Below are 25,492 nucleotides of genomic sequence, written 5' to 3'. Positions count from 1 at the left end.
ACTTCGTCAGAGGCAAAATGACAAACAGGCAGGGAAAGCAATCACATATAAGGACTTCACACAACAAGAACAGTCAGGGACAAGCTAGGGACACAAAACAAAGAAAACTAAAGGAGAGGGTGGGAGGTCATGGGCAAGGAGCCCAACAGGTAAAGGGAGGGGGATCAAAGCAGGAGGGTGGACAGACAACTAAGGCAGAGGAGGGTCAGTGATGATCCTGAGGACCATGGGGGCAGCCATTGAAGGAAAAGGATGAATAGGGAGGCAACATCAAACAAGATAAGGAACAATAGAGGTTAAGTGAAACATTTATCAGAAAATCTGAGCTAACGACAGCAATAGACAGATCAGCATTTCATGATGTACAGGAGATAGATTGTTGCAACATCTTTGACCAAAGTCGAAACCTTTGTAACAGGAGTAGCCAGGTTTGTATGAATTCCTCACCTTTGAAGAGAAATGATACCTCTCTGTTATTCTAGCCGACAGAATCACTATCACTGCCAGCAGTTAGTCTGTGAGGAATTATTTTGATGCGGATAGAAGCATAGACGAATTGGGATAGAAGTGACAGCTGTATTTTTGTGGAATTCAAAAAATTCATCTGAAAGGCCATGATTATTGATCAGTATAACCAAATTAGATGTAGTGCTTGGTCAATGAACCTCATATACAATGTATGTTTTTGTGGTCTCTCCTGCAGCATTGACCAGTCAACCAACGGTGGCAGTGGGTCATCAGGGGAGTCAGACCTGGTCAAGCTGGAAACGCCGATGCTGAGCGACGCCCACATGCAGTTCAAACTGACCACTCCCACCCCCATGCCTCAATTTCTCAATGTGCACTATATCTGTGAGTCGGCCTCGAGGCTCCTCTTTCTTTCCATGCACTGGGCGAGAAGCTTGCCAGCATTCCAAGCCTTGAGGTTTGTCATTACCTTCTTAGCTCTCTGACTAGCATAAGACCATGAATGAAAGACTGCCATAACTTTATTGAATGATGATAATAAATCATATGTTATAGGCATAATTTACAATTCGCAGATGCAACAAAAATCCAGCATTAGTGCTTTAAAATAGTTCTAAAATGTGAGCTAGGGATAGAAACAACCACTGTAAAATTTTGAATCTGTATAATCAATGATAGGTATTGTTAAATACACAAAATGTGAACAATAGTTATAATAAGAATGCTTCCAGATTAAACCATCTACAGTTATGGTTCATTGAGAAAAATACCGATATCTCCATATATTTTAGGCTTTATTGTGAAAATTTTATATGGTAGGATGTTTTGTGATACAACAGACCTACACATATGCATCAAATGTGATATCTTAAACATTTTTAAAATCACTGCTCCCAAAGGTAAACTGGACCTTAAAGCGCAGAAACTCTAATCTGTATATTTGATTGCCATGCAACAGCTTCGTGATGCTATTTGGTTGAGCTTTACTAGATATTTATGTAAGATATTGAATAAATATCAGATCTATAAAAGATATCAATCTACGGTTCTAATTTGAATTTGACCATCAGAATAAAGAAAAGAGAGATTGAACATATGTATCCAATGTAGCCCAGAGAAGAAAAAGACTGCTGTTATTTTTGGTTCCTTCTCATCCCTTGTCTATACTCATCCCAGGCAATTTTTTCTTGTGCATGTGAGTGACATGAAGAAGCCATATTTTTTCAGTGAGACACTTATTGCTGATATATTGGTGTTCCGAAATGCCATGAAACATCTACCATTTTTCTGGTATATGGGACACGCATTCTTCATACAAATTCACATAAATTAATTCATTAGATTAGTGTACAAGTCAAATATCATTTTCTCTTTTCTTCTATCTGCAAAATTATTGAATGACTGATTTTCAAGTTGATGCAAATAAGTTTTGTGGGATAAAATATGCTACCAAATGATGTTAAGTGTGTACTTGGTAATCGTCATGCCCAACAGACCACTTCCTATGCCTTTGTGTATGTATTCTGGGGAAGTTGCTCTGCCCGTATTAAATCAACCTGTCTATGGTAGTTTTCACATGATTATCTTATCTGTGTAGATAAGTATGCAAATGATGTCTTGAAAAAGAGGTTTTGTGTGACACTAGTAATGTAATCGCAATGTATGCCATAATGTCCTGTGTTGCTACTCCTTCCCGACAGCGCTGAAACGCATACAACCATGGTGCAAAAGTGCTGGAGTGAGCTGTTCACGTTAGGGTTGGCACAGTGTGCCCAGGCGATGGCGCTGTCTACTATCCTTACAGCCATCGTCAACCACTTACAGACCAGTCTTCAGCAGGGTAAGCTAGCCATGAACTGTTTGCTCATTTTGATTGACACCCCTCTCACAAACTGTAGCCATGTTGACTATCAGGTGCCCCAATTGAGAAATATGAAACAAAATTTAATCCAAGATAGGATACACAACGCTGCACACTGGCACTGGTCAGACAGTCCCTTACCAGTAAAAGTCACTGTGGGACCAGTAACTTTTTCAGGATTGGACCAGTCAAAAAAAAAAAGCAAAAAAATATGGAAAAACTGGGTACCTACTGGTCCGAAAGACAGGTCGCACCAGTCAAAAAAGTGGGTTAGTGTGCAGCCCTGTTATACAGCTTCTTAAAGTACAGGTAGACTTACTGTTTTGCAGATGTGTGTATGAACTTCAGATATTTATACCCCCGCATACACAAAGTGTATAAGGGGGTATATACAATTCTAGGAATCATCTGTGTCGTATAATCATTGGTTGCTTTGCTCTTTTTTATGTCATTTTTTTCTTTTTATTTGGAGAGCATTAATTTCACGTAACTAATTTTTGTAGGAATGGTTGAGTATTTGTTCTTTTTTATTTTCACAAGAATAATTACCAGTTGCCTATAGCTGTGTAGATTTTCCTGATGTGTTACAAGGGGAAAAAAAAATCTGGGAAAATTTCTATTAAAAAGATTTTATCCTGTTGCTATAAGCGTTGTGAGAAAATAGCTGTATAAAGAAAAAGGAATACATTTTATTTCGTTTCTCTGGTGACATCAATTTTCTGACCCATTTACAATATATACGATAATTCTACCCACTAATTTTACAGAAAAACTGTTTTTGTTATTCCCTTAATGTTTTGGAATGTGATAAGTCACTGGTGTCAGGAGTTAACTTTTTGGCAGTATGGAGGAATGAAGTGGGAAGTTTTCATTTAGGGATTGTATAGCTGAGCAGTTACCATGGTGTGTAATGGCTGTGCCCAACATTTCTTCCTTCTCTCGGGGACCAGACAAGCTGTCGGCAGACCGGGTAAAGGCCGTCATGGAACACATCTGGAAGCTGCAGGAGTTTGTGACCACGACAGCCAAGCTGGGGGTGGATCAGACGGAGTTTGCATACCTCAAGACCATCGTCCTTTTTAGCCCAGGTAGGCTTTATGGAAAAAGAAACAGTAGATGTGTTCGAGTGCTCTCTTAAAGCGTACCATACCATCCTGTGCTTTGCCAAAAGTGGATCACTTCTCATTGTGCTCTGAAAACTTACTTTACCAGATGTTGACATGAGAAGTGTGCACGTATATCATAATACAAAGATAGATTCTCTTTGTTAGGATCACCTGTTTATAGCATCTATAAGTGCAAGAGGTGAATGACCCCATTTCTACAAAACATGTGACTCCGAGTCCAAAAATTAACTTGTGAGGCACGCCATTTTCACATTTTCTCGAATGCTCCCAATTTGGCATGGTACGGATCACATTTTATTGTTTGAAAAAAGTTAATGATGGTAGTTTTTACCCCTTTTTTCATGTCAATTGTGTATTTAAATTAGGCATTTTGTGTGACTTATGCAGATATTGAAATGACAGCTCAACTGGACACTGGTAAACTTGACTATGTTGGGTGGTGTGTTTACAAGGTCTCAAATAGCCTCATTTCCAACGTCAAAATAGACACATTCCAGCAGTTGTCCTGCTTGTACTATGTCAACATGCACACACATTTATCCATTTCTGTCAATTCTGCAAAGATCATCCGGGACTGAGCAATGTACGGCAAATCGAGCGATTCCAGGAACTGGCAGTATCGGAGCTGCGAGATTACGAAGCGAGAAACTACTCCACGAAATTGAACCGCTTTTCCAAACTGCTGCTGCGCCTCCCCACCCTGCGACTTCTGAGTCCAGCAATCATGGAGGAACTCTTCTTTGCCGGTTTGATCGGAAATGTGCAGATCGACAGCATCATCCCGTACATTCTACGCATGGAGACGGCGGACTACAACACGGCGCAGATAACGGTATCAGCCTCACCGACGTCACTGAGCGGTTGACGAGCCTCCATCTTGGTGAACGTTTCTCTGCAGATCAGTGTTCAGATTGAGAAAACTCACAAAGACATGGACTTCCTGTTCACTGAACTGCCGGCCATGCCGCAAGCCAAGGAGGCGTATCGTGATGCGTCCAGCTGCAAAATACAGCTCCCACATTCTTGGAGTCACACCAATGCACGCATTGTATTTATATATCTTTACACATAATTATATACATATATCTATTTTCCTTTTTTACAGGACATTCGACTCGTTTTGTTTGTGGTTGTAGCAACCTTTGTAACTGAGGACAGAATGGAGAAAGTTGTATACCTACTTGAAGTGCATTACCTTATTGTTGATACATGGAAAGATTGTGAAATTCTCAGTCTTTTTTTTTGTACAATTGTTCCAGGAGAAGTAAGCTGTTTGTCTATTGAGATATTTTGTAGGGTTGAAAGCAGGTTCAATTTTCTCAAGTTAAAAGTGCAACATGATCTTGATGCATGTTCCATTTTTCTAGATAGCTTGCGTGTTATAATACCATTACTGTTATCAGTGAGTTAGGTTCTCAAAAGATGATTTTACTCATCTTCATCGGACTATGTTGTTTTTTTTTCCTAATATTTGGAAGTCATGTTGATAAAATCAATGTTTTAATGTATTATACTAGAGCAGCTAATTACGACATCTCATTTGCTACACTGAATTTTGACATACCAATGTACTTTCATCACTTTCCTGTATACTATGGCTAGTATGTCATGAAAGTTGCAATGTGGTAAGTAAGAAATTGCCAGGATTCCAAAGGGGCAAGAGATAAGGAGGAAAGCCAACTCCATGTTCAATGCATCGTCATTCGACCAGACCAGTTTTACAGTGGACAAGGCAGTGAGAAGTTGCCCGACGTGCTTCTGCAAAGACTGCCTGTGCCATTGCAGATGCCATGTGTCAGTGTCATTCTTCTTTGCTCAGACTGTCATGCGTGTTTTGTAAGAAATACATCAGTCTGTGCTGTTACCTTTGATAATTTTCTACTTCATACACCACAATTTTGTTCAAGTCTCTGCATTGTTGTATTTTCCTCAGCCCATCGTATGTTAGACACAGGGACTCTGTCACTATGTGCTGCCACCTCCGACCGTTTTCTACTTCATTCACTGCATACAGATTTTTAGATTTAGTTTAGTTACTTTGTCGGTCTTTCTCTTTTCCTTTAAATTTTCCACGCACATGTCTGAAGGATCAAATTCCAGCTAGGATGCAGACTTTGCCAACGGTCTGTCGGGGAAGAAATTGAATCTTTGCATCTAATCATGATGGTGAAGGGATATGAAGATGTAAGCAGGGGTAGAATGGCTCGAGTTGCGTTTCTCTCTTGTGAAATAGCGTGCTCCTCGGGGGCTTCAGTACAGCAGAAAACCACAGAGAGAAGTAAAGCACATAAGAAGTGTAAAGTCACTCATCAACGGTAATGTGATGAGTCAGAGAGAATCACTAAGTTTTTTAAGACCTGGATGCCTTTCAGCTTACTGTGTAATGACTATTGCTTTAATTCCATGCAAGGGCAGTGCTTCAAAAAGTAATGTTTACTTTAGTCAAAAGGTGAGAGGCATGCCTGCAGCTCCCTTTAGAGATGCCTAGCATCAACATTTGGATGAAATTAGAGATAACATTGAACCGTTCCTTAATTATGGCAATCTTTTGAATTCTGTGTGAACTCAGAAGTCAGGAAAACACATAAGCCCTATTGACTGCATAATGAAAGCATAACATTTTTCCCCCCTTCTCTCTCTCTCTCTGTCTTTAGTGAGCAAGTGAAATGCAGTTGATATTCAGTGATTTTTGTTCATTTTAGAACAGTTGGAGAGAGAGAGAGTTAACCTTAGCCAATAAGCTTCCTGGGGTGCAGAGGGAAGTCAAAAAGATTCTCATATTGTGTTCATCTGCTAGCCTTGTTGCGTAGAAATCCAGAGAAATTGAGTTTCAAGTCACAACTGTAGTTAGAATACCACTGAAAGTAATTGTTCAGATCCTAAATTGTATGGATAGAAGGAAAGATGTCAATAATTAACACTTAATCCATGAAGCTTGCAAAAAGAAAGAAAAATCCTAATATCGAAGAAATTAAAATGCTATCAAATGAGGTATTACTGACTTGACACAATTGTATCGTGTGTTGAGAGGTAACTTGAAGAGATGTGCAATTATAATCAGAAAAAGTTTGTTTGTATCAAACTCACAAACTGTAGATATGCCATGGCATCAAATGGCAGAGTATTGGTGCAAATCATTCTGCATGTCACAAGTTGCCACTTGTAGGCACTTTTCTGTTTCTATTCCTGTTAAAATGTCATGAAACATGCCTTACATATTTGGAAGGGAACTTCAAGGATTGAGTGAACTGCAAAGAAAGGAATGTAAATAATTATTAGAGAGCATCGAGAGCAGGACATTTATAGCTCATAGGATGCTGTGGTGTGATGAAGTGCGGTTCAATCTGCGCAAGCTTAGCTGTTACGCTGTCGGCAGCTCCAAAATATCATACGCAGCGTGGTAAACTGGACCAAGACATCAAGCCCCAGGCCATATTATGGACTTCTTGAGGATAGGAAGAAGACCAGAATGCCATGGACAAATGACCTTCCACCATGAAGAAAAAAATAAAGTAAATAAGTATAGATAAGATAGCAGCATTCATGAAGTCTTTTTTTTTTTTTCCAGGACATCCATTAGTCTGCTCAGATATTTGTGGTGTAGTGAAGAATGGTTAAAAGTGATTGTCTATCTCCTTCAGGTTTTCATGATCATGATCACCACATTAAAAATCATACCTGGGGGTGACATGAATGTCAATTATGATGAGCCCATTTGTGAAAAACCTTTCCATTATGTATTGCTATGTAATGCATGTCATTATTGTTTCATAATCAGCTCAGAAAACTGGTCAAAGAAGTAGAAAGCAGAGATAGATTTACTTTTAACCGGAAACATAATTATATGGGAGTACAAGCTAGTACAGTAAATCAAGATCAGGGAATAACTTTTTAGCAAATGTAACCTGTAATATTAAGCCCATTTTATTTTAATAATTGAAGATCTGACAGGGCATCACATGGTCTTCATGTGTTCTGCTAAAGTATGTTTTGGTACTGTAAACTGCTTAGCCGGTAGTCTCACAATTATGGGATACTCATGATTACTGTGCAATCCACCATTCTGAACTAATGGTTGACTGTATACTTTCTCATGCACAAGAACAAAAGCAAAATGAATGAATGAAAATTTGGTATGACTTCAAAAAATGATGAACTGTTTTTCATTCGCTTGCAATGCTCTGCCATTACCATATTACTTTGAAATGGTGCAGGTAACATTGAATGTATCTTCTTTTTTCTTCATTTAAATAGGTTGACAACCTTTCTAGTCAGTGTTTTCCTTGAATTGTGTAGACACATGTCACATGTAAATGTCCATTTTAGAGACGATCCAGGACCTTTGGTTTTTTAAGTGTTTTTCCTTCTCATGACTTTTCAAGTCAAATTTGTCTGACACTGAACTTCTGTACAGCCCTCTATCATTTTGTGAAGAAAACCAGGTACAGCTGTATGGAATTCATTCTCTCTCTCTTTAATGTGATGATTCCTGTAACCTAAATGAATTCCAACAATAAGTGAACAACAGGAGGAATACAGTGAGAGAAAAGGCTCGAGTTTGTTTTTTTTAAAAATCCATGTAATAATTTCTTATGAACAAATTTTACAATGAATTTGCAAATAAGCATAAACCTCTTTTCAAGGAGGTATGGTCTTGTTTGTCCTGAAGGGGAAAAATTACAATTAAAAGCTATGAATTCTGCTAATTCACTGGAAGTAATGTGTGATTGGGACAGAACAATTGATTGTATTTGCAGCTGACAGTGCATTAGGGATTTTGGAGTTGAAAACTGCAAAGATATGTCAATTTTTTTTTTTTTTTTTTGTGGAAATTTCATGGTCGAATTTAATTTATTATGTGTACCACTGTGGAGCAGTTTTAGCAAGCATGTACATAGCTCATTTCATCTTTGCTTGTTCACGTGTCATTTTTCGTTTCTGTCAGGTTAGAAGTACAGGTCGTGGAGATGTTTTATCAAACTTTGTTCACTTGTGTTTATACAGGTTGTCTATATCTTGTTTTGTGTATGTAAATATTGTTGTTACACAAAATTATGAATGCTGTGAATATATTCTACAAAAAACTGATCATGCAATCTTCTTGTCAGTGGAATAAATGCTTGCTGAAAAAGGAAGACTGTTGCCATGTGTTTCCATAACCAAAATTAGAAATGAAAAGCACAAGACAGATTGAGACAAACGTACTGAATGTTTATGATGAGGTTCTTAGTAGACAAATAAAAGGGAGCTTTAGATTTTTACAATGCAGACATTCAAGGCAAAAAAACCTGTTATCTGTGCACGCACAAAATCGCTTATCAAAATTGATCTATTTATGTCTCGCGTCGTCTGAGTTTTCATGTGTTCTGGGCTATTTTTACATTCCCTCAATTTCCAACGCAGAGAGCTACTTGATGCACCGATCATATGGGGGCATCATTTTATTTTTATACCGTCCTAGCATAATCTTAAGCTGCTTTCCTTCGAGCACAACGCAGGGAGAGAATGGCCAATGCAATCGTCGTCTTAAATGTCTGCGTAGCAAGTCTAAAGCTCCCTAATGTACATTACAGAGGGCATTAGTGAGAATTATCCACCAGATAGTAACATTTACGAACACTTAACCAATTACTGTGCATTTTTACCTCCGCCAAGGGAGGAGGTTATTTTGTTTCATAAATTGGTGACACGATTTAAACTTCACAGTGGCTATTTTTCGCAAAAAAATGCTGTAAGGTCACTTACATTATATACCATATATACCCAGTGTATATAGTATATACATTGTATTTACACCAAAAATGTCTTTTTAGCTTATGCACTGATTTCTAACAAACAGTCTGACTTCACACATATGTTATGCATAAATTAGCATAAATGATAATTGTTTGAAAAGTCAACTTTACAGTTTTGAAGATTACATCACAGGCAATTTTTGTTGTGGTTGACCCCCCCCCCCCCCCCCCCCCCCCCCCCCCAACTCTTATCATCTACCTGAATAGCCTGGTAGTTAGGGTTAAATCACTCTAAATCACTCTCACTCATGTTTCTGATTTGCTTTGAGATAACACATATTCTGACAGACTCGCCATCTTGGCCCTATTGCATGAAGGTTGACATCAAAACGACAGCCCAAAAATTAAACCCAAGTCTCTGAATACTCAATTCTGATTGGCTGATACACTATACCCGACTTACGATTGACTTTAGGGCTTACGTTTCATCGCATCTATTTATGCAACAAAGCACTGAACATCAACTGGGGGGACAGTGTACAACATTTGTCAGCTGTGTGGCCCCTCAATGAAGCTCATCAGCTCAACCAAGGAGGTTATGCTCTTGCTGGTGGTTTTTTTTTTCTTTGTGAATGGATTTGGATGAAATTTGCAGGAAAAGCTGATGACACAAGGAATACATAACTCAATTTTGGTACTTTTGCGTAGTGATACAAGAATTTTTACGAATTTTTGAAGGGTTTTTGACCTTTTGGCAGACGGGGCTAATGAACTTGGGAGTTGGCGCGTATTTGAGGTTTGCATGTCTACGTGCACTAAAGTGCATGCTCTGCTGGGGTGAGGTGCCACGCAGCAAGGGTAGAAGCTGATGTAATCAAAAGGTTGGTATATTGGGAAATTGGGCGATTTCAAGCATGCATGCTTATGGGCTACACAATTAAGATTCAGTTTTTATAAAATAATGAAACAATTTTCAGAGCACATATTTTGCAAAATCTGAAATTTTGTCAATTTTGTAATCTTAAAGTTGACAGTGGCTTAGAATTGGTTGTCAGCATGTGAATAGCAGTCACTTGTAACTAAAATCATTCTTGCAGCTATTTTATGTGTATGGTCTGTAGGATCTCGATAGTTAAAACAAGTTAATGTAAAACGAGAAATGTCTGTGCGCATTTTGATTTCGCGAGAGCCAAGATTCGCAAAATTAAAATGCACACATATGAAAGTTCTTGTCTACACAGTACACATTGAATGTTAGGGGCTACTCATGAAAATTTCAGGCCGCGAAAATATCACGTTTTACAGGAAAAAATTCGACTGCACATATAATAAACACAGACACAGAAAAGATTTGGAATATTGTGTTTTTGTGTTTTCTTGTATTTCTTTTAAATCTCTGCTTTCACAAATTCATAAATAGTGTTAAAATTGTTGTGTATATTACGAAATCACATCAAATACACCAGGGGTGTTATAATGAAAACAAAGGCTTAAAATCCATCGGAAAGTTTAATACTCTTTTGGAATTGGGTTGCTGGGTAGATAATAAACAAAAATAAACAAGATGTGTCCAGATTTATGATGTACATTGTAACACAGAGAGGGAAATAATTTCCTGATAGCACTAGAATCGTCATGAAGTTTGGAGAAACCAATGTGGCTTCCAGTGGATAAAATGGTCCAGTGATTGCTGCCATTTACTGTGATTTAGTAAAAATAATAAAATACTGAAGAGGAACACTCGGCTTTAGTAAGACATAAATACTTTACTCAGTATGTGCAATATATACAATTCAATCAGAGAAGTACTTAGAAAGCATAAAAATCTCAATCAATTTATGGACAGAAAATACTCCTTGAAATTATGCACTGCATTGTCAATACACATAAAAAAATAATTGTTCAGTCAAGTCCATTTGGAGTTTAAGTAAGGCAATTTGTAAGGCTTCTGTGACATCACCATTTGGGATCTAAAGATACCATAGCACTTCATGGCATTATCATGTACTGTATGAGGAGTGCAGCTCCAGCAGAATGTGAGTATACCACCACGATGAGACACATGCTGCCTCACAGATCCAGCATGTCCATGCCACTTCCATCTGGACTAAGAGGGCGCTCTTCCCCCTCCTTCTCCATCTCAGACCGTGCTGTCATCGGCATGCCGCCACCGAGGAGGGCATCCATCTGAAGCTTCTGATTCTCGCTGAGTTCATCCAGACGATGTCTGATGGCCGTCAGGTCGTCATGGTGCTGGAGGAGACGGGGCAGAGAGACAAGATACTGTAAAACACAATATTTTCGTGGCATGAAATTTTCGCAAATTGGAGCCGACGGCCTTTTTTGCGGCATGAAACTTTCGTGAGTTGCCTCTAGCATTCCATGCGTATAGTGTAGACACAAACTTTCATGTGCATTTTAATTTCGTGAATCTTGGCTCTCGTAAAATTAGGGAAATTAAAATGCACATGAACATTCCTCATTTTATAATAGTTTACATTTGCTTTAATCACCACTGGAAGAATATCCTTGCAGGCTGTAACTAAGGTACCATGTAAATGTATGGCAAGTGTTATTTTCAGTGTTTAGTAGCTTTCTCTCACATCTTGCTGATGTCAACTGCAAAAGCTACAGAGAATATCTTGTCAAAGATAAAACCCACATCTATAGGGTATGTGTGTATTATATTTGTAATATATTAAGCAAATAATCAATGTTGGCGAAGGTGATGGGACAAACTATCACTTCCGAGGCGATCTGGATGTAGCTATCTTTCGAAGCGCAGCTGAGGAAAGATAGCGTACACATTTAGATCGCCTCGGAAGTGATAGTTTGTCTCATTGCCTGAAACTAAAAGTTGATTATTTGCTTTATATTCCACATCTAGGGTCCTAGAAATTCCCATTTTACTGCACATCTGAAACCGTTTTAGCTGTCTTTAGGTATCCTTAGTGCTTAGGCTACGTGTGCGCGTAGATGACAAAACAATAAATTTGCTGCGCGCACCGCGCGGCACTGAAGTGAAAGTGCGTTGCACTGTGTACTATCAAGTGACCTAGTTAAATGATAGTCCATAGTGCAATGCACTTTTATTTCGCGCGTACTCATCTTGCGTTAAGACTGTATGGACTGCCAGAGATCAGCAAAACAAACAGCTGTCTTTATAGATGACAAAACAATGAATTTGCTGCGCGCACCGCGCCACACTGAAGGGAAAGTGCGTTGCACTGTGTACTATCAAGTGACCTAGTTCTTCTCAGGTGATGTGATGGGCAAAACTACGCTTTATCACGTGATCAGCTCTTGACATATCCTATAGCAAGATTCTTAGTATTTGGAATAAAATAAAATATATAGGCCTATTTTTTTTTCAACAGAATAAAAAACAGAAATCAAATACAAAATATACTGTCAAGAGTTTGTCATGCTGAAAACCTGTACACAGATACTTGTCAATAAGTTTGAATAAGAGGATCATGAAATGCTTTAAGGTTATCAAGCCCGTCTCAGCAGTTGAATATTTTACACAGCCTCCACAAACTCCCTCCAAGAGATATCAAGTGTTCATAATAACCTTGCTTACAGTGGCCGCCAGTCAAGTATTTAAAAACAAGCTATCACTCTGATTGTCTCCCTAAAAGAGATAGTATAGTTTTGGTTGACATGGGGCTTCAGGTTTCAAACTTTTTTTTTTTTTGGAGATAATGAAAAACCACTTATGAAATATGAAAGAGCATAAAATGCAATTCTAAGGGGAATTCACAGTTTATTTGGTGAAAATTGGCTTTGAAATGGCCGAGATATGCAAAACTGTGCAATCCTAATAAAAGGTGGAACATAGGATCGCTTTGTTTTACTTTGTTTTAAGCTATCTTGAGCCATTTCAAAACCGATTTTTCATCGAGGAAACTTTGAATTCTGTAAGAATTGTATGCTCTTTAACATTTCATAAGAGGTTTCTCATTATTTCATAAAAGGTTAAAAGTTGAAAACATCATCTCTGCCAATACCAAACCATCCCTTTTAGCAACACTTCACTGTGTACTAAGCAATAGACTCCAGGTTGACTTCTGTCTGTTAGAATGTCAACTAATTTTTCACTGCCAGTGTCTCTGCATTTTATATGAATACATCACGGCCATTTTCAGTACCAAACATATAAAGTCAATGAGTAAAAGAAACAACAACGAAAGAAAAAGAAAGCCAAGTAATGAACACTTCTAGCTACACTATCCCCCTCCCCCCCCCCCCAAAAAAAAATACAATCAGTTGCATCCTAAGACCTTGTGCACTTGTGTATGGGAGATGTGAGTGTTGAGTTTATTACAGAAAATGCATTCTGTGATGAAATAAAAATAGGCCACTACCCTGTCTACCATGGTCTTCTGTCTACTTATAATGGTCATCTTTTATGTTTCACTCGAAAGGTTGTTACACACAAATTTAACTGCACCCACATGCAAATACGTAGGAAAAAGTGTTTGTACGACATTACACACACAGAGTAAGAGAGAGAGATAGAGAGATAGAGAGAGAATAAAGCTCAGAGTAGATGACAGAAGGGTTTGGCATAAAAACGGAGATAAAAATTCAATCTTTATTATTCTGAGAGAAGTAAAGGCAAAAAGAGTGGAAGTGTGAGAGGAAAGAGCAAGAAGGAGAGTTAATTATGAAAAGAGTGTGAAGAGGAACAACACAAGAACATGAGACCCTAACACCCGGAGATCAGTAAAGACCTCCCAAAAATGACACCAAAATCAGAAAGAGGCTATTGCCACAAAAGTGTATAAAGTCAAGACAGATCGCTAGTATCAATTACTGCAATCTTTCTATGACAAGTGGCATACACTGGCCACAGTGAAAATCAAAGTGAACTCAATCAATGTTGCAGATTCTAGCAGGATGCACGAAAAGTATGCATTAACTTTCATTAGAAGAGCAGATACACAGTTGTATTTGCAAGACAATCAAGAATTGTGAATGATGTGAATGTCGAAAACCACCACCTAAAGACCACATCTAACCCAGAGCTCAAACTTTCTCTGCTGCTTATTTACCACTGACGTCCTGCCGGTCAGTTCTGTGTGACTGGACGCTAGCTGGAAATGGATGCGGGGAGTTCTAGTGTTTTTCCCCTTCCAACAGAGCAATGATAAATGTAGACAAGAAATACTGAATATGCAGCAAAGTTGTACTATGGAATTTTCTGAATTTATTCATACATAACGTCTGTGTCTGTGTATGCGTGTTTTGAGATTTCTGTATGGATATAATAATGTATATCTTCATTTATAAGGATTATATGATAAACACAAAATATTTATTGTGGCCAGCTGATTTTGCTTCTACAACAATAACCCCCTTCTCCAGCAGAAGTACATCTCTTTCTTCTTCTTTCCCAGATGAATCAGTCACTTGCATGCACTCATCTTCTTGCAAAATGCAACTACAACTAGTGCTCTCTATGAAAGAAACATTTCTATCCATATTTTCCCTTTGTTTTAGAGGGGGCGTAGTGTTTTAAATCAAATGTAAGCATCTATAATGTAAGAGATATGTCCAGATTGAGGTTGGATGAATTCTAAAAGTCAACTCTGGAAGCCATGAAATACTTGAAAGTATACTTTTATTTTTGTGCTAGTTTCTGGTTGTGCGAAATGCACAAAAATTTCAACACTGCAAAACTTTCCACTTTTAAAGTACACTACTGTTGTGGTGTACACTACCTATGTAGCTACCACTGGGTCAGCAGCCCATAGTTGTACTCATACATATATACGTATACATAAAGATTGTTTCTCCTATATTCGACCAAATCGCTTATCCCGACGGGTACCGGTCCCGACATGGCCGGATAACTGAGGTTGGATTTTAGTGTGTATACCTACCACCTGTGTTGATTTTATTGGACTAGAGGCATCCAGTGGCTGTGACACCGAGGCGGCCGCAAACGACATCCCACCAATGGGCACCTGGGAGAGGTTGGCTGAGGTCATGAGGTTACGGAACTCTGCGTGTCGGCGTTGTAGCTCCCTCAGGCGGCGGACTGCCTTGGTGTAGGTCTCCTTGGGGATTTGGTTCCTGTGTGATGATGATGATATGCGTCAAGAAATTAAAATTTAACATTTAAGGACTGTATCTATCATTCATTATCAAATATTTCAGTTCAAAGTCTTTAGCTACTGGTATGTAAATCATGTAAATTCAGGGCTTGGTTAAAAATCAACAAAGCTGCATAGGTGATGAAAAATCCTTCATATGTATAGCTGCAGTGATGATAATATCAAAAGCTTTGTGCACGGTTATGTTTTACAATCAGGTTGATTGGAATGCAGATAAAAGAGACTGCATTATTTTTGTTTGCCATTCCAGTCACCAGAAGGGTCATCTGAAGAAATTGTGCTTAGGGAAGGAGACCCACCCCTCCCCGACACACATAAAAAAAAAATAAATAATAATAATTACTATAAAAAAGGCACTTTACACAGTCTTTAAAAGAAGATGACATCCATAATTTACAGAATTGCAGGGAAATATCATCATAGGCAGAAACTCTATGACAACCATTTTGTGTCCCAAGGCTGAGATAACAGATTAAAGCACACACACAGTGCATTAATTTACCTTTCCTCTTTTGGAAATATGAAGGATTAGAAAAACTAGAAATGCCACTTTGGCAACTGGTATGCCTCCGTCGTATCTCTTCATTCACATCTCTCAATAGGTCTATAGTAGATTAGTACATCTTGACAATGTGAAATAACAGTTTTGACATAATAAAAACTTAAAAATGTGTCTAAAATTTTGGCACAATAAAAGTTATTGGGTGTTTTCATTCCTTGAACCAGTTTTTATCCAGATGGCTTTAACTGTATGAGCTGTTATGGTTGCAAGGGTTATATTTTTGCAAATTTCACAATCACTGTTGGACCGCGAATTTAGCAACACATGAAAATATCTCGACCTGACAGGCATTAGTGCTCTTACGATAGCGTCAGTGTCAAAATTATGAAAAACATCATATTGCAAAAATGTCTGTGACCTCCTCATTTGCAAAAATATCTGTATGCCAAAAAAAAAAAAAACAAACAATCCCAGCTTATACAGTAATTGTTTCAAACAGCAAGTATTCCAGAAGTTGGGTATGGGGAAATAATGAAATTTGACTTTGGATTTTGACTTTGGATTGAATTCAATGACAAAACTTTGATTGAAATCAGGTCAAAATAAGGAAGGTATGACATTTTGAAGGTTCACAAATTTTCAGGAAACAGTTCTTGAACAGTCAATATGAATATGCAAATGGCAAAGTGAGCATGTTATCCCCTCACAACTTGCCATGTATATTGTTTGTACATAAAATTGGGAAATTTCCAGTTTTCATTCATTCAAACGCAATTATGCCAGAGGCTAAAATCCTATAATATCCAATGAGATACTAGGCATGCTCGTGTAGTACCTCCTTGGTTTATCTACTGTAAGACGAGGAATGTTCGCGTGCATTTTGATTTCGCGAATTTCGCGAGCGCCAAGATTCGCGAAATTAAAATGCACGCGAAAGTTCTTGTCTACACTATGTGCATTGAATGCCAGTGGCAGTTCGCAAAAATTTCATGCCGCAAAAAAGGCCGTCGGCTCCAATTCGCGAAAAATTCATGCCGCGAATACATCATGTTTTACAGTAACTGATCAATATTCTGAAGTCATTCAACAAGGAATAACATTATGTTTCAGACTTCAATGATATAGAAACATTGAATCTTCATCATCTTTTTTTTTGTACACGATCAATGGAAAATTGTAAGGTTATGACATGGTTAGTTCACTCATTTGCATATTCATATCCATGGAACAATCCTGGACTGTTTTGCAGAAATTAGCAAAATTTAAAAATCTCATAAAATTACTTACTTTTCATCTGATTTCAGTCAAAATTTTACAGAACATTGAACTCATAAGATGTTATTCTTCTTTATCACACAAACTTGTTTGGACTGGATTCCCCCTTCAATAGGCACAACTGTATGTATCCGGTGACACTTCATGGCAGAGGCATAAAGATAGGGAATACTGGGACATACAATGTATCTTGGCATTTTTAATGCCAGTGACTGCATACAACTCTACTATTCTACAGACTCTTATACAAAAAGATAAAAATTCGCACAAAGAACTGATTCTTCCATGACCAGACAGTCATTGATGTAAATCTCACTTGGTCTTGTAGCCAAAGTATTCATTTATGCTGTATAGATCATACAAACTGTCATATTTACAGACTCAGAGTCTGCCTGTGATCAAACATTGACATTCAGTCGCACACACACAATAGAGGATTACCTCTCTTGAAGGGCAATAAAAACAAACAAACATGATATTCCTCAACTCTGTGTATTCAGCACTGCGGAATACTCCATAGGTTACGCATTAGACTGCGCACTTCTGCGCACTCTGTGGACTGCCCATTCAAAAGAGTGAAAATGTTCCATTACATTTGGCCTTTGTTCGCACCACACACGTGTCATTTTTTCCATACAGTGCCCAGCAGAGTACACGCAATCTATGTTTTCCACGAAGTGCAATGAAGAACCAGGCTTTGATTTCAAACAAAAAGGGACTTCAATAGTGTTTTGTGCTTGGGATAGCTTCTTTGGACAAAAAGAGCAGACAGTTTTCATAATTTTAGCTGGTGTAGAGCTCAAAATGAATGCACAGCTAATAACAACGTGCCTGCTCCTTGCCCTCACTGCAGTGCATGTGGATGGTGAGCCCTCGCGCAAATATGATACATTCATCACAGACATTCATACAAATCACACAACACACGGAGTGAATGGGACTGTACAGGTTACTGTAAATCTTCGCCTTGGACCAAAAGACTTCATGGATGATCGCTCCTTTATATGGGGATCTGTATGTTATGGAAACGTCGCTCTCGTCAGAGGAACCTCTTGTGTGTTAGACGAAGACATATGCAGCCGAATGCATGTGACAATGACGGAAGACAGCAATAGTGGACAAATCATACTAACTGTGAGTGACATGAAACTGGAAGACCAAATGCAGCTAGCACTTTCTGAGATGAAAGATCAGACAGTGGTTTCCATTCACGACTTCATATTCAACGTCACAGAAGATCAAAGTGATGCCCACACAATGAAACAGGTGAGCTAAACTCTTAGCCTGAATGCTTCATACATTGTTGAAAGAAAACCTGAGAGCAATAACTTGACGACTGACAATAAAATGTACGTCATAAGCAAAATTTACCCAAAACATCCTGGTATGCTTTGAATGCATGAGACACAGCAAAGTGTATCAAAGTTGAAGTTATAAAGTTGTTGGCTTGTTAGTGATGCTGCTAAGTGGCTGAGCTACAAAGAACTTTAAAGAACAAGTTCACCTTCATATACATGTGGATTGAGTGCAGGCAACAATGTTAGTAGAACACATCAGTGAAAGTTTGGGGAAAATCCGACAATCCGTTCAAAAGTTATGAATATTTAAAGTATCTGTGCAATCACTGCTGGAGGAGAAGACTACTACAGTGTATGATGTCATATGCGTACAACGATATAAAGAAAATAAAGAGAGAATTTCACAAAAGTTGACTTTTTGAATAATGTGCACATTTCCTCGAATTGTTACTGACTTATGTTAAGGGTAATATTATTCCCCAAAACTTCTGAAAGAGAGAAGTCAAGTGTTCTTTTTTTATGTGAGAAAAGTGAGAATATATTGAAATTTCTTTTAAATACTTTCTTTATATAGCTGTACTCATATGACATCACAAGCTATAGTAGTCTTCTCATCCAGCCCTGACTGAGCAGAAACTTCAAAAATTCATAACTTTTGAACGAATTGTCCGATTTTCCTCAAACCTGCATTGATGTGTTCCAGTAATATTGCTGCATTCACTCAACCCACATGTTTATGAAGGTGAACTTGTCCTTTAAGTTGAATGTATGCTTTACCTTGAAGAACTTTGACACACCCACAAAATAATAATCAAAAGTTTGTTGATCATATGCAATGTTCTTACCTCAGGCTTAAGATACTAGTTTCAGGAAAGTCATACATCCCTTAAGTATTCCATTCAAACCCTTTGGATTATTGTGCATTATATCCCACACCATCCATTATCTACTGTAAAAGCTATTCTATCCATATTTACATATTTTTGCTAATGAGGAGGTCACAGATATTTTTTGCTTTATGTTATGAATAATGCTATTTTGATACTGAGGCTGTCGTAAAGTGCATTAATGCCTGTCAATTTGCAATATTTTTGCATGTTGTTAAATTCGCAGTCCAACACTAATTTGCAATATTTGCAAAGTACTATATAAAAGCTTTTACAGCGTACAATTCTAAAATATTCACAAAAAGGAAGTGAAATATTTTACAGAAATATGATGAAGGAGGTTACTATCATTGTGGCTTAAGCCCCCGTTCCACTATCAAGATTTGGACCCCGATCTAGCCGATCAGGAGAGAGCAGCAAAAGCGTACAGGGATCGGAAGCATCGTAGCAGCAGCGTGTGGAGGTCGGGGTTGGAGCAGGCATTTTTTCAGATCGGGAAGAAATTTTGAACCTGCTCAAAATTTCTTTAATTTTTAATCGTACGGCAAGCGGGGAGAGCGTAATGACAGCGTAAACGCAGCGGGGAGAGCGTAGTGACAGCGTAAACGCAGCAGGATGAGCGTAACAAGGTCTTTCTGAGCGTAGTAACATCGGCACAAGAACGGGAAGAAAACTTACACAAAAATGTCTGCCAGAAGAAGATCAAGAAGATCGAGAGGCAGAACTGTTGAGGAGGAGGAGGGCATTGCCACTGCACCTGTCAGGGCAGAACATGAAGAAGAAGGAGCTCAAATTTCCGAAGAAGAAGAAGAAGAGATGAAGAAAAAGAAGAGAAGAAAGCAGCGAAGCAGCTACCCAAAAGGCGAAGAAAGAAAGACTGCACGTGATGCTTAAAGAGGAGGAAGAGGACATAGCAGAATTTTGAAGAATATGAAATCATCTACAACTGGAGGAAGACGGACTACAAAAGCAAGGACATCAAGAAAAAGCCTTGGAAAAATCCGCACGTCAGTGTTTATAACAATGCATTGCTGCAAAAGAACTGTGAGTTGAGTAGCCTATTCGAGGTCCACAGTATATTTCTTTGGTTCTGCATGCTAATAAGTTGACTGACTGCAGATTGACAGTCGAATCGGGGTACATCGGGGCACATCTGGCACTTTTCAGCTCTCTGAACGGGGTGACAGTGTGATAAGATCGTATAGATCATTCAGAGCGTAGATACAGCGTGCATCGATCAGATAACATCAGCAACATCGCACTGACAGCGTAGCTACATCGTTCTAAAGCATAGCTGCAGCGGCAGAGATCGTAATGCTTCATTCCCGATCATCGTAGTAAGAGCGTAGCAAGAACGTGGTAGTCGTAACTGCAGCGTACTTAGAGCGTTCTAACATCGTACTGTGTCCAGATCGGCTCAGGTTTTACCCGATCCTTCCCGACCTGAGAAAATTGTCAAATCGTAGCGAGAACGGCATAGTGGAACAGGGGCTTTATACTTGATCTCGCTAGTGATGTCTGACTTGAAGTGGCATTCTCTGTGCTCACCATTAGCAAGCATGCAGGTGCATCAATTCTGATATTTCTGTGAGTGTGTGTGTTAGTGTTATGTTATGTAATACAATTATTGATATCATACACAGCTGAATTACATGGACTGCAGCTTTTAATTCATTTCATTTTGTCTTTTTGTTCTCTCATATAATAATAGCAACAAGATGGAGAGCAGCTCCTCCATACCACAACACAAGCACCACATGTGATGTCTAGTGGCACACCGAAAAAAGAGGTAAATGTAGTAACAATACCACCATATAAACATCTTTTTGCCATTTTACTCAAATATATTTTACTTTCTAGGGCAAAGAGACCTTATGTGAACAGCACAGGGCTGGTCGAATTTGGCAGCTACCGGTACCAACTCTTAGTCATTAGGCCCTTAGTTTGTTTTTTTGTTTTTCACAATAGTTTTCAATGATAATTGAAATGATAGAATGCGTGATGACAAAGTCAATGATTAATAGTTGAATTGGAATGAAAGCAATTTACGCCAAAAACATCTTCCTTCATTGTCTTCCAATATATCTTTTTAACCTATCCTCCCCTCAAAAGAAAAGCTGCCATTTTTTGATAGTCGTCATATTCACACTACACAAATATAATGTAGTTTAGAGCACTGTTCAATAGAATAATATTTCTGAGATACCATCAGATAGGGCTGTGATATAAGTCGAAGTAGAAGATCTAGTGCTGTTTAACTGTAATATGTCTTTCAGAGGTTGTTTGCATGGATCTGAAAGAATCATATGCCACTACAAATCAGTCACAATCAAAACTTAAGACATTTTCCAAATAGTAGAGTAATATTATTGTCAAATTAATTCTTAAAAATATGAAACATATGGTGCATGGAGCTGAACTGAAGCTCATTACATATACCACTTTCAAAATTATTTCCCTCTAATATGTATGAATGGAACAATCTCATACTTTTCCCTTTTCCCTTGATATCATTAGATATGAATTATGCAAAGAATTGGCATAATATATTAATTATGCATGAAGCTTATTATCAGTGTCCAGATATTACTTTTAAATAAGGCGCTCCCTACGCTTGCAGCTTGCAGCTCGCACGCTGTGCGGGTCCACTGCTCACTTTGTGCATGTCCTCAAATTACAGCGAGCTAGCTAGAGGGCTGATTTTTCTATTGCTACCTTGTAATGGTCAAAGCTTTTATTTTTCCTTTGTCCTGCCCATTGCCATACACACATGCATGGGGATCATACACATAGTATTAAAACTAAAAAGGTGTTCAATTATGATTCCATCCATCAAAATATGCACATCAGGTATTTGCTTGTCTGTTAGCCTATATTGATAAATACACTTTTGTCTCAATCAACATCATCCAGATTCCTCACTTTTTTATTTCAATGGTAAAAGTGATCAATACAACATTTGATGAGAATTCTATCCTAAAATTTGTTTTGTGCTTTCTACAAATTTTGCTTTGTGCAGCAGATACCAGACAAAAGGCCACCACCATCTGAAACGACACCCTGTAACCCGCAAGACAGAACACCCGTGCCTGTGGGCCCTTTAGATGGAAGGAAAGAACAAATTTACGTCACAGTTATTGTGATACTAAGTGTAGTCGTAATCATCTTGATGGGAATCATAACATGCATGTGCACTTGTTGTAGGGGTAAAAAAGGAAGGAGAAAGTGGCCCATCAAATTCAGACAGCAGCGCAATCACCACAGATATGCGACAACTGTATCTGAAGACCCTTGGACTCAAGCTGAGCATGGCCACCACAACAGGGCTAAGCCTCTATCAGTTTTAAGCAAGTTTCAAGACATCCGAATCAATTTGATAAAAAGAAAAGAATCATCCCACCCCAAACGATAAATGTGTTACCTTCTGAGATTACTTAAGTACTTGGCATAGATGGATATCCCACTTGCCTCCCACCAGTTTCATTCAATTTAGTGAGATGAAAAACAATAATGACATGCAAGGTTTATTTACATAGCTTTGAGTCATTTCCTTCCATACACTTCCATATTCCATGAAACTTGATAGAGGTTTTGTGGTACAACTGTAAGTGGTCACCAAGCACTCACATAAGAAAACAGTTGTGTAGCCGTAGTGACTAACAAACATTATGCATGTACATGTACATTTAGAACAATCATCACTTGCCAGGGAACAAAGGTAACATATGCAACTACCAAAACACTTGAAATGATTGGACAAGTGCAGTCTTTAATGAGTGTATGTGATATATGCCAACAAGACACTTGTAATGTAAATGCTTGCCATAACAATAAGTAGATAAGTGACTGGACAGGTGGACACTTCAATGACTGTTTGTAATAGCGATACTTGCCAAAGGGTAACATACTACCAGTATCACAGTGGGGATAAATGTGACCCGCTGCCACAAAAGGATCCGAAAGTCGGGGAAAAACAATTTTCTGAAAATGACATGGCATTATTCCCTCATTCTTCCACTTTAAAAAGTACTTGGTTGCGGAGATATCGATGACTTCATTAGCGCATGTTGAGTGGTTTAAGAAACCAGCGTTTCGAGAAAATTGCCTTCAAAGTTTTCCTTCCGACGCTATCATGATCAAGGGGAAGCAAGACAGTTTTCACCAATTGACAATAGAAGGTACGCTCCTCGCAACCTCTGCGATGTTCACTCAAGCTTAGCGCCGGCGGTTTACGCACGACCAATCAGTAATCAGGATGCCATGCACTGACCAATGCGATCACTCCCTCGTTTCTAGGGGAGGAGTCTAGCTGTGGCGCTAAATCCAAATCACCGGACACGTTTCTGTTCCCTGGAAAGTCGGAAAATCATGGCCCAGGAAAATGCTAATTTCTTGCCTTTCCTTTTATCATTTAGCTTCGAAATTTCGGCAGATGATAGATAATACATTAGACTACAAAATTATGTCAAAAACAGAAATCCATACGTTTTGACGCATTTTGATGATCTGACTTCAAACTCGATTTTCTCGGCTCACCCGTCAGCGACTTTAGGATCCTTTTGCTGTAGCGGGTCACAAATGGTTGCAAGAAAACTAATCTCATCATTATATGCTAAACATGAATTATGGCTTTGAATATGCAAGTATCAGTGATGGCATTACAGCAAACATAGGCATTTTTTTTTTCATCATTGTCTCAAATATTGTCTGGACATTACTGGCCAGTGCTTTTAAATCTTCAATGTTCTTATATACGAAGTGCAAATATGTTTTTGTTTGTTATAATAAAAGCACTCATTCAAGAACCATGGAAAAGTATAAAATTTACACGATGAGTATTATGTCTAAGCATGATCGGATGGAAAAACCTAATGCAACTACAGTATTTGATTTCTTTGTGATAAATTCATCTTGCCAAGGCATCCCACAAGACAGTACCATACATCATTGACACAATGTATTGTATTGTATCGTATCATATCGTATCGTATCACTTTGTATTGTTCAGATGATGCATCTTTGCACAACGTAAGCATTGGGTAGTTGCAAGTACGGCAGTGCCGGTGCTGGTGCTATCTTGCCAAACAACTGCAAGGGCGAGTAGGTTATAACGTATAATAATGCTATTTGTATTGTTATCTACCAGAAAAAAGTATTTTGATGAATGCAGAAATATGTTGCACATTATTGTCAAAGACACTCTCTCTGTACAGTGGAATAGCCATTATTGTGAGAACAGAATGTATATTGTGCGTAAAAAACTCAAAGCGAATTCCAGACAGTTTCACAGAAGTCAACGACAATAAAAGCAAGTGCTCAGTATATGTGGAAGACTGAATAATGATTGTGAAGTGTACAGCTTTTAATACAATAATCAAAAGGACATATTATGAGGACAGTCACATCCATGTGACATTACGTGTGTGATGTTTGGCATAAGACTCCTTTGTATCAAAACATGAAAGCCTAATACCAAACAAGTTAGTATATTTGCAATTCTGTAAAAGTGGAAATTTTTGCAGTGTTAAAAATTTGGGGCATTTCATGCAACCAAAAACTAGTGCAAAAATAAAAGCATGCAAATATCTTTAATTGTCATATGTTTCAGTAGTTGATGTCTTGATTTTGTGGAATCAAAACCATGCAAAAGTCTTCTTACCCAGCCGAGTATGAAAAAGTAGTCGTGCAAAAATATCTTCTTTTACAGTACATATTTCATAAATAATACGAATGTTAGAAGTTGAAGTAGGTAAATGGATTTTCATCACTTTTCTTCCACACGAATGAAGTGTACTTAATATGTGATACATGCTTTCATATTGTGTACAACCCAAGTGAGCTCCTACTCACTCTAAGTGACTTGTGGTAATTGAAGGATATTTGTGGTGAAAGTGCACCTTAGTTTTTTTTTTCACTTTGATTCCTGTAGAAGCCTTTGTAATGTCTCGTATACTGGAAAGTGGAAATTTATGCGCATTTCGCGCAACCAGAAACTAGCGCAAAAATAGAGGCACACAAATATTTTTGTATGCCATATATTCCCATATGCCATTCGCCATATATTCTCAAAAACAACGAAATCATGGGGGGATCGGTCATTTGCACATGCTGGACCTTACCTGTGGAATCAGTTGCCTCAAGCTGTCCGTTGCATTTCGAATGTTGACCCCTTTAAAGTTGCCCTCAAGAATCATTTGTTCGTAATCGTTTTCCAGTA

General features: G+C 38.3%; 1 protein-coding gene and 1 long non-coding RNA gene across 2 annotated transcripts in view; both read left to right on the top strand.

Moving 5' to 3' along the window:
* LOC139744818 (orphan steroid hormone receptor 2-like) overlaps nucleotides 1-4,827 on the top strand; it is a 40,467-nt gene extending 35,640 nt beyond the window's left edge. The window contains exons 12-15 of the mRNA XM_071655232.1: nucleotides 704-925; nucleotides 2,169-2,308; nucleotides 3,280-3,417; nucleotides 4,020-4,827. Coding sequence (XP_071511333.1) covers nucleotides 704-925; nucleotides 2,169-2,308; nucleotides 3,280-3,417; nucleotides 4,020-4,321 — 802 coding nt within the window. The 3' untranslated portion in view covers nucleotides 4,322-4,827. The remainder of the gene's footprint in view (nucleotides 1-703; nucleotides 926-2,168; nucleotides 2,309-3,279; nucleotides 3,418-4,019) is intronic.
* A 12,924-nt stretch (nucleotides 4,828-17,751) lies between these two features.
* Nucleotides 17,752-22,509, top strand: LOC139744834 (uncharacterized). Its single transcript, XR_011711846.1, has 3 exons — nucleotides 17,752-18,356; nucleotides 20,987-21,064; nucleotides 22,295-22,509. It is a non-coding gene; the product is annotated as an uncharacterized lncRNA (long non-coding RNA).
* The last annotated feature ends 2,983 nt before the right edge of the window (nucleotides 22,510-25,492 follow it).

Source organism: Diadema antillarum, unplaced genomic scaffold (assembly GCF_040938485.1).
Source record: "Diadema antillarum isolate AM-2024a unplaced genomic scaffold, OU_Dant_1.0 seq00001214_RagTag, whole genome shotgun sequence".
NCBI lineage: Eukaryota > Metazoa > Echinodermata > Echinoidea > Diadematoida > Diadematidae > Diadema > Diadema antillarum.
Note: the sequence above shows the minus strand (reverse complement) of the source record. Positions and strands in the feature narration are given on the sequence as shown.